We start from the raw sequence: 10114 nt of genomic DNA, 5'->3' as shown, positions 1-10114 counted from the left end.
CCTGATTATGCCGTTTAAAAGATGCATGAACTTTTTTGCATAAGAAGCAAGCAGCCTTTTCATTAGCAGTTTATTGGTATTACCCTTGACTCTTTTAATAAAAAAGAGGTGAGAGAAAGGACAGATGGATGCATCTCTTAAATCATATTGATCCAACCACCCAGTGACTTTTGATAAAGCCTCCTTAAATAAGATTGCTGTGTTATTTTTGTGATGCTTCTTTAGGATTTCCCTGACAAACTCGAATTTTTAAAGAGATACTTGGTTTCTTTCACTCAGGACAGAAAGATGGAGTAGCTAACCAAAAAGGTGGATGAAGTCAAAACTTCATGAAGATCCATGAAGAAAGGGGCAGAGAGGACCTGTGCTCAGCTTTTTCCTGTAATAAATTAGATTTGAATTTTGACTTCCAGTATTTCAGTTCTTACAGTGCATCCTATATGGTACGTAGATGGTAGATGATCAGGAGACTTCTGTGGAAGTGGGATATCATTTCACCATGGACTTAGTTGCAATATACCTAACCACACACTTGTTATGATATATATGATATAGTTCCATTCTAGTAGTCAGTATTCAAATCACAATACACTTCTGTCACAACTCTCTTTTCCCAAAGTAAAATCAACAGATTTTTGAGGGTCTGCAGCTGAAAAATAGGAGCAACAACCAGCCTAGAAAGCATTTACATACACAGTTTTAACGTGAAATATTTTATATGATGGCTCCATACTTAGATACTTGAAGTATCCATTGTAAATAGCAGCACTCGGTTTGAGGGATATTGATACTTCTAGTTTAAGTTATACTCTCTTTTAATCAGATATGTAATTAATGAAAATGAGACAATGTATCTGGTGTTTATCGTATCACCCTGTCACATCCCTTTAAACTTTAGAAGTCTTCTACAGCCAAGACTTAATTATCTTTTTTTTTTTTTCCCCAAGTTTCTTGAGGCAAACAAGAGATTGCACACTTGCAATATAATGCTATTTTTATTAACTTCTATCACAGTATTTGGTGGATAAGCAGTACTCAAGCCAAACACGTCAAATGCACTGGAATAGAATGTGACTTTCTACTCGGCTTGAACAGAGAACAGACAGCACCTTCCTTATATAAGCAAAATCAGAACGTTTTCCGTGCTAGAGAACAATCCAGTGTCAAACATCCAACAAAAGCTGCCAAACCTTCTGGTGAGACCTTCCCGGGAGAGAGGGTGAAACCCAGGGCAAGCTGATGAGCCCTGACGTTGGTGCGGGAGGGATTATGGCTTACACTTATTATTTTCAGTAAATTGTAAGCCCTGGCCTTTACAGAAAGATGTGAAAAGCCAGCTCTGGGCCAAACCCCTCGCCCTGGGGCCCCTCACGGCAGCCCACCCGCCGCCACCTCACCGCCACCCACCGCCCCTCCGACCGTTACCGCCCGAACAGCGGCTCGCGGTGGGGGGCGGGGCGGCGCTTCGCCCATGCCGGCGCGGCCATTGGCCAGCTCCGCTGTCAGTCAGCGGCGGGTAGCTATAAAAGCGGCGGGGCGGCAGGGGGTCCGCTCCCCGGCGCGGTGTGGCCGCGGGGTTGGGGGAGCGCCCAAGATGGTGGACGTGTTCGCGGGGCGGCTGCTGGTCGGCAGGGACGGGCGCAGCGTGGACCCCGAGGAGGCGCTGCAGAACAAGGTGGTGGGCTTGTACTTCTCGGCCGGCTGGTGCGCGCCCTGCCGCGACTTCACCCCCGTGCTCTGCGACTTCTACACCGAGCTGCTGGAGGAGAGCCAGCCGCCCGCGCCCTTCGAGGTCGTCTTCGTCTCCTCCGACCACAGCGCCGAGGAGATGGCGGGCTACATGCGCGCCATGCACGGCGACTGGCTGGCGCTGCCCTTCCACGACCCCTACAGGCAGTGAGTACCGCGGCGCCGCCCGCCTCGGGCGTGTGGTAGGTAACGGAAACCAGCTGGAGAGCCGGCGGTGGCCAGCTGGGAAAGCCCCCCAGCTTAAGATAAATAAATAAATAAATAAATAAAACTCGTAGCTGGGAGAGCGCAGTGTGCTGTGGAGAGGTCCTGGGAGGTGCAGGTGAGAAGGGGCTAGAGCAACAGGGTGAAGGACAACACCAAGAACAGCCCAATTGATCATAAAAGTCAAGGGTACAGATACGTTTCGATTCCTGTCAGAAATACGATTTTGTTCCTCTCAGTAAGTATGTATTGATTGTGACACACTGTGGGGACACGGATAAGGTATCTGGGGGCACTGAAATGCCTGTAATTGGAGGCTGAAAATATACATGTTTTTAGCTTTGGGCTATATAAAGCAGTAGCTTTTGTGTAACCATGTATCATAGCTTTATATTCATAAGGATGTACTGAGTAGTAGAAGTAAAAGGTACAAGTGGTCCATATCTTGTCATGTAAGGACAGCAAGGTGTTCTTCAGCGAAATCAGGAAATAGTGAATTCAATACTGCTGAAGGATGTTTCCCCTTTAAACAGTGTATGAGTAGACTGTGGAAGTCATTGTTACAGCTGTCATCAAAGTCAAGGTGTTAGGGTCACTTTTAAACATGGACTAGGTTGTTAAAGCATTAAAAAAAATTAGAAGACGTAGTTAAAGTTGATGAAGAACACAATTCCAGTGCTTCCAGTAAACTAAGAGTTCATTTAACATCAGACCCATGCCTGCGTGCTACCCAGGACAGAACTATCATATTCCCTAGCTGTTCATTCAGATTGGTGTGAGTTTACTAACACTGTTTGGTCAGTGCACTTTGAGAACTTCTGCCTGGCCGAGAAGGACCTGGGAGTATTGGTGGATAGTCGGCTGAATATGAGCCAGCAGTGTGCTCAGGTAGCCAAGAAGGCCAACGGCATCCTGGCCTGTATAAGAAGCAGTGTGGCCAGCAGGTCGAGGGAAGTGATTGTGCCCCTGTACTTGGCTCTGGTGAGGCCGCACCTCGAGTACTGTGTTCAGTTTTGGGCCCCTCGCTACAGGAAGGACATGGACGTGCTCGAGCGAGTCCAGAGAAGGGCGACCAAGCTGGTGAGGGGTCTGGAGAACAAGTCTTACGAGGAGCGGCTGAGGGAGCTGGGCTTGTTCAGCCTGGAGAAGAGGAGGCTCAGGGGCGACCTCATCGCTCTCTACAGTTACCTGAAAGGAGGCTGTAGAGAGGTGGGGGTTGGTCTATTCTCCCACGTGCCTAGTGACAGGACGAGGGGGAATGGGCTAAAGTTGCGACAGGGGAGTTTTAGGTTGGATGTTAGGAAGTACTTCTTTACCGAAAGGGTTATTAAGCATTGGAACGGGCTGCCCAGGGAGGTGGTGGAGTCACCATCCCTGGAGGTCTTTAAAAGACATTTAGATGTAGAGCTTAGGGATATGGTTTAGTGGAGTACTTAGTGTTAGGTCGGAGGTTGGACTCGATGATCTTGAGGTCTCTTCCAACCTAGAGAAATCTGTGAATCTGTGAGAACCTCAAGTGCAAACAACCTGAAGCCAGGAATTATTTCATCCTTCCTTGGCTCATTCCTGGATGTCAGCAGCCAGTTACTGCTAGGTCTTTGTTTTTAATGACAATTTCCATTGACTCAAAAACAGACTTTAAAAAAAGAGCTTTTTTTTTCATAGTTCTCCAAGTGCTCCCCGGGCAGTAATTGTATTTAGCAACTACTAATACTAATAGAATTCAGGCAAACTTCCTGAAGGCAATGTAGTGTTGCATGCAGCGAGCTGTTTGGCATAGGCCATGGGAATGCGATTACAGCTTCAGGCTCTGTGGATTAGGGTTTTGTTCCAGACGCTGCTGTGACTTGCCCAAGTCACATGGAACACAGGTATGGTGGTAACCTAATCGGCTTTTCTGTGGAAATCTGTAATGACCTCCAAACTCATCTACAGAAACATGGCTTGTGCTGTTAGGGCAGCCACAGGATCATAGTGTTTGAAGTGGCTCATGGAAGAACAAAGTATAGAGGGATATGAGAAAGCAGTGATTTTGAAGTGATTTATTGTTTTTTACTATAAGGATCTACATGGAGGTGCTTAAGAAGCTTAGTCTGAATTAGTTGGCAGTCTGGCTGCAGAGTGAACCATTGCAGACATTAGGCAAGATGGATGCGTATTTGTTAAACTTCAGTTCTGACCAAATGCTTTGGTTCTAAGAACACAACTCTAAACTTAGTAACAATTTGATTTTTTTAACACTTTGTATATTAGTTAAAATAGTTTAGCTAGTGACTTCAGTGTTTAAGATACACATCTGCAGCATAGACTGAAGTCCTTTGTAGGGACAAAAGAGCCAACCTGAATCTGGTTACATTTCATACCTGGGGGCATGGAGTTTACGGGGGGTGAATTTTGTCCTACTTAGAAGTAGCCTGTGAGGTGGTGTACGAAGTGTATGTACCTGCAGAGAAGCAAAAATTTGAATTCAGAGCAGGATCTCAGGACACTTCTGTGCTGTCAGCTCTGCCAATTTCCCCAGTTTCCCTGATGTGGGGGCTGCATCTTTGCTGCCGCATATCATCTGTGCCATGACTAACAGGAAATACTGCTCTTGGTGTCTTGACTGCTTGCGGCTTTAATGTTGATTCTGCTGCTGCAGGCACAAGCTTTTGATCCTTGCAGAAGTGGGGACAAAGACGATCTAGAAAGAAATGAGCAATAGGAGGAGAATGGGAGCAGTAGAGAGCAAGAGGAAAAGGAGGAAACATTTGTTAACAACTAATGTTAGTAAATGAGGACTGCTGTTTACATGATGGTATGTGAGGAAACTGCTGGGTTTATACTGAGCTGTGCTATGAAATCAGTCATACTCTGTAGGTAGGTGTCTGTGGCATGCCGGTAGATCTGCAGGCTGCCAGGTAGACTGGTATTTAACTGGGTACATGGGTGCTGTATACCTCAGTGAAAACTAGAATCCTGAAAGATTCCAGGAAAAAAAAAAGTATGCTTACATTTTATATTAAGAAGCTTTAGATGAGAGTGTGGATTGGCAGCTGTGGGGGTATCTGAGGATGGTGAAACTATCTGTGAGGAGGTGAGCTGTAGCCTTTTCCTGATCTATCTGTTCAGACTGTTATCCCAAATCTCATCAGACACTAAACCACATCCTTACAATGTGCATGCTTATTAGTCACTTAACAGTGACATCGCACTTAATGCAGAAAGTTTGCTGCTAAGAGAACACACATAGCCGTGGGTTACAGCATATGCTTTAGAAGCAGATTAGCAAGATGTCTACCGCTTTTGAGCAAAAGCAGTTCCAGGTGAAAGCTGTTAAAATTCAAATGTTGCCAAAATGTCACATTACCCTAGTGTATGAACATATTATTAATAATCCCAGCCTGATAATGACTTTGCCCCATGTTGTCTATCTCTCAGAAACCCTCATGTGTAGATCTTAAACAGTCACATAAAACTATTCCGCCGATGTTGTGTTACCCTTGGTATCAGCAAAGCACCACGTGGCAGCATGTTCAGTCTCACTCCTGGCAGCATGTTCAATCTCACTCCTTGTCACTCAGCCCAGTGTGCTGGGAGAAAGAACGGGAGTGGAGGAAACTTGTGGTTTTGGATAAAGGCAATCTAAGATGAAGCACATCTGCATACACAAGCTAAGGAATTCATTTAGTACTCCCTGTGGTGGATGTTGAGCCATGTCCAGGGAAGCAGGGCTCCATCACACACAACATTTACCCAAGAAGAAGACAAATGTTGTAAATCTGAATGTCCCTCCTTCTTTTTCCTAGCTGTTATTGCTGAGTATGATGCTACAGGACATCCGTCTGGTCATTTGGGGTCAGCTGTGTCCTTTTCCATATTCTTGCCCACCACCAGCCTCCTTAGTGGCAGGGCAGTGTGAGAAACACAAGACCTTGACCACGTGAGCGCTGCCCAGCAGTAGGCACTTCTAAGAATCAGAGGCCTAACAACTGCAGTGGCTTCCAGTTTGCCTGAATAGTCTTCATGTCCTCATTCCTTGTATTTCATATGCATATGAAAGTTGCTCTCTTGTGTGGCCAGGGCCTTTTTCAAGGATTTGACTGAAAGATTCTCTGTGTCTAAGCAAAGGTTGCTCATTCAGTCTTCCTTAGCTGTCCTTTTTTATAGCTTCCTCTTCTGAATTGTCTTTTTGTTTCCCTAGTCAGTAAATACACTCTATATACCTTTATGCTTACCTGGGAATGTCTTGGCAGCTGATCTTTGAAAACGTTGTTATTATCACTTTATTTTACTACAAGAAAATTGAGTTTCCCTTTGGTGCGTGATGTTTCTGCTTGCGGGTAGTGGTTTCATACATTGTCTTTGGAGTTAGCCCATGGATGTTCCGTATGGTTCTCTGTGCAGATGAGTCACAACGTCTGAGATCCCCACAGGAGAGAGAGGGTCATCTCTAGGTTTTAAGAAGCTTTCATAAACACCTCTACCCATATTAACGATGATGAAGAAGCATTATCTGCAGATGTGTTCCTCGGTCTTCTTCAGGTCCATTCCTATAACTAGCTGCGCACAAACATAAGCAAAATCTGTGTGCATGCTTCAGTCTGATTTGATGCAAGCAGCCTTCAGTCCAGAGCTGTCTAAACAAGAGGCTGTGCTGGGGTGGATAAGCTGTATATGCATTTCATTCCCTTAGCAAAGGAAATAATTAGTTACATCCAGTCTCCATGGGAAATTGACATCAGTTTCCTACTGTTCTATCTCTGCTACAATTATGTTAGGCATCTCAAGCTATTTGATTGTCTGCTGACCCAACAAGACACATCTTCCATCTTGTTACTCATACCAGTGGTATGAGGTGATGATGACCTTTTACATTCTTTATACATGAGCTTGTTTCAGACTGGTTTATTCCTCCCATTTTAGCAGACTTCAGAACAGTCTGTGGTTATTCTTGGTAGCTTGCTTTTATTTCAGAACTGTCTGAGCAAGCAAACCTGTTGTTAGACCACAGTATTGTTTCTTCTTTAATATTTCTTGCATTATTGCTCTGCCAACTTACTGGCAGAGCAGTATCCTTCACCTGCTGGGGATTTTCCTTCTCTTGGAAAAAATAAAGACGGAAATGTGTGTTTCAGGAATGTTTTGTCTGGGCCTGTATTTTGCTGAGGATTTGCTTTTTGTATTTTTAAGACTCCTCCTCGTTTCAGTGAAAATGTAGAGAATGTCTGTATGCATAACATCTAGTATTTCTAACAATGCCTACAAATGTTTTCTTGCTTTCATACCACTAATATTGTGAAATATCACTTCTCAGGGTGTTGTGCTGGAAGGCATTTTTTTGAACTTGTGCCTTCCAAAATGAACAACAAAAATTCAATGGCATCTATATAGTTTGATTCCTGGGTCTCTGATCTGAACATCTGGATGCACATGTTGAGAGTGTGCTATGGTAGGAAGCAGGTAATTTTCAAACTGTCTCACTTAATTTGAAAACAGTGGGAAAACACCCTGGTGTGGTTCAGACTTTCTGACCGTCAGTGTGAACACGTTTCCCTGCCTGTTTGTTTGTATCCAACAAATAGTTTCCTTTTATTTTGACACTGTGTGAAAGTAGTAGTTTCTGCTGTGTTGTTTATTTGGAAATGATTTGTTTTTGCGGTGTTGTCATAAGCAAGGGAAGAAACTTCAAATATGCTATCTCTGCTTTTCTGTCTGATTTGGAGTCAGGGCTGTGAATGGGTTCTGGAGTTCCTTAAAACATTCAAGGCTCCTACGTTCAGCAGCACGCTCAACAACAAAACTGATTTTTTTGTTGTCCAGTGAAACAGAACATGAACTCTGTCCTGTGATGCCAATAAACACAAACCTCTTTCAGTTCCCTGTGTTATGAATAAATAAAAGTAATGCCAACAAATTGTTAGTGCTAGTGGTGTGCTTTTTTTAAGTTGTAGTCTCGATATTGTTTTATTTCTGGCTTGTGTCCTAAATTTTCCTTTGTTATTACTGAAACTAGTAATTTACCAGTAGACAAAATTAATTCCTTCCATATCCCATTAACATCATTAAGGTGAATTTCTTGTGTAGAAGAGGTTGTCTTTCTCTTTCTGTTCATTATTTTGTCCTGTAGGAAGTAAACAAAAGCTGTCATTGCTGTTAAACTGTTTTCCTTGAAAATCTTTCATCTTGTCATTTCAGTTACATATGTCATGATCAACTGAAATGGTTTAGTAGGTAGTATTCCTTGATTCTCCCTTATCGTTGCATGTTTCTTTTGTTTGCATCTTATTCATCTCTTTCAACTCATCTACATAAACAGTCAGTGAATTCTGTTTTACGACGTGTGGCTGATAGCCTGCTATTTCTGCATTTTCATCTCTGGTGTGTGATTAATAGTCATTCTTGCTGACATAAGTATTTTTATTTTTTTTTATGTCTTTTCTGATGTGTTTTTCAGATTTGTTCTATCTTTTTCCTCCCAAGTATTTTACTTCCAGTATTGGGTTTTGTCCTGTTGAATTTCCATCGTTCAGAAGTCTTTTCTCACAGATTTTTCTTGGGTTACCTACTCATCAACTGTTTGAATAGATCCTGATTTCTTCCATGGAACACTGCTATTTGTTAGGCTTTTCAACTTTTTACCTGTATTTTAACTGTTTTATTAGAAAACAATTGTTTAAGGCAGTTACTTGTAATTTATCTGGATTTATCTGTCTCCTGACTTTGAGAAATGGCCACTATCAGTAATGTCTGTGTGATGGAGAGAGGAAGAGTTGAAATTATTTTTTTTTTGAACAACTTCTGTGTGGTGCTTGTTCCAATTTTTCTTTTGTTTACATTTCATTATATAGAAGTCCTGTTTCACTGAAAGAATTTAAGACACTTCTATAATCTCCTCTAACAGTGAAGAATTACAAACCATGCTTTAATGAATGCTTTAGGAAATACTTTTATGGAGCTGGCCCACTTCAACATATCTGTACTGGACTAATACCTAATTCTAATTTAAGTGAGATTGTTCTCTTGTATTTCCTCCCATCCTTCAAAAGGAGACTGGGAGACACCTGATTCTGACTAACAAAAACAAGGTGGAAAGGTATGTCACACTTTCCGGGACCTCTTTATGGTCCCTGAGGGGCAGTCTCTGCTCCTCTGGAGACTATGAACAGCAGTGAAGAGCAGTTATGGGAAGGCTGCTGCAACTCCCTCAGCTAAGTTTCACAATGTAAACTCACAGTTCTGGTTGGGTAAATGATATTGCAGCCTTGTCCACGTCTCCATACTACCCCGTGCTGTGCCTCAAGCTCTGAGAAAGTCCAGACTCTTGTTCCTTCTGCTTTCCCATGTGTACCAACTCAAGTAGCCTTCATGAGAGACTAGTTTTCCTAAAATGATTCCTAATGATGTCTTTTATTTTTAACTTTTTTTTTCTCTCAGTGATCTGAAGAAGAAATACAACATAACAGCAATTCCTAAACTGGTGATTGTGAAACAAACCGGAGAAGTCATTACTGACAAGGGAAGAAAACAGATCAGAGACAAAGGGCTATCCTGTTTTCGGAACTGGCTTGAGGGTGCAGATATCTTTCAGAATTTTTCTAGCTAAATATAAGTTGAGAGATGAAATCAAGGCAAGAAATCATGGAAAACTTTGTAGAGCTCTCAAATGATTGTCATCTTCAGAACAAGAAGGGTGAGGCTGCATTATTTATCTTTGTTTGAAAACAAAATTTGTTTTCAACTTGAAGATTAGCTATGCTAGTAAGTTATAAAATGCAATTCCTATTTTACAATTACTTGTATTGTTTTGTCTACTGTATTCAGTATGAACCAAAGCACTCCTGATAATACAGAAGAACTTAAAGAGAATAGCCTATTTTAGATAGTAATAAAGAAGCACTATAATATCTATGCAAATAACTTATTTTGCAAAATCTGTACAGTAAAAATCTTATATTCACAAACCTATTTTTCTTGGTGATCTTTTCTGGGGATTAACACATTTTGTCAAGAAAACCAAATTAAATTGTTTGCTTTAATAAACATTTGTGAAGTATACAAAACAAAAGTTCTCCTTATCTTTTTTAACAACCTAATTTAAAAATGACATGTTTAATTGTCAGTACTGATGAAATACTTTCTCTGGTTTTATATTTGGGGGCATTTGTATAAGTCTTGCTGG

At 42.1% G+C, this 10114-nt stretch overlaps 1 protein-coding gene across 1 annotated transcript; it reads left to right on the top strand.

Annotated features, from left to right (window-relative positions):
• Positions 1 to 1351: 1351 nt before the first annotated feature.
• NXNL2 (nucleoredoxin like 2) lies at positions 1352 to 9896 on the top strand. Its single transcript, XM_083816000.1, has 2 exons — positions 1352 to 1896; positions 9370 to 9896. Exons 1-2 carry the CDS (start codon positions 1472 to 1474, stop codon positions 9536 to 9538), a joined length of 594 nt encoding a protein of 197 aa, XP_083672126.1. The 5' UTR covers positions 1352 to 1471; the 3' UTR covers positions 9539 to 9896.
• Positions 9897 to 10114: the final 218 nt, after the last annotated feature.

This window comes from Anser anser, assembly GCF_964211835.1.
Source record: "Anser anser genome assembly, chromosome: Z".
In the NCBI taxonomy this organism is placed as follows: domain Eukaryota; kingdom Metazoa; phylum Chordata; class Aves; order Anseriformes; family Anatidae; genus Anser; species Anser anser.
This window is presented reverse-complemented; position numbering and strand designations above follow the sequence as displayed.

Coding starts and splice junctions, on each gene's coding strand:
- NXNL2 (XM_083816000.1), top strand. CDS start 1,472: ATGCCGGCGCGGCCATTGGCCAGCTCCGCTGTCAGTCAGCGGCGGGTA. Junction 1,897..9,369: donor TTCCACGACCCCTACAGGCA/GTGAGTACCGCG, acceptor TTTTTCTCTCAG/TGATCTGAAGAAGAAATACA.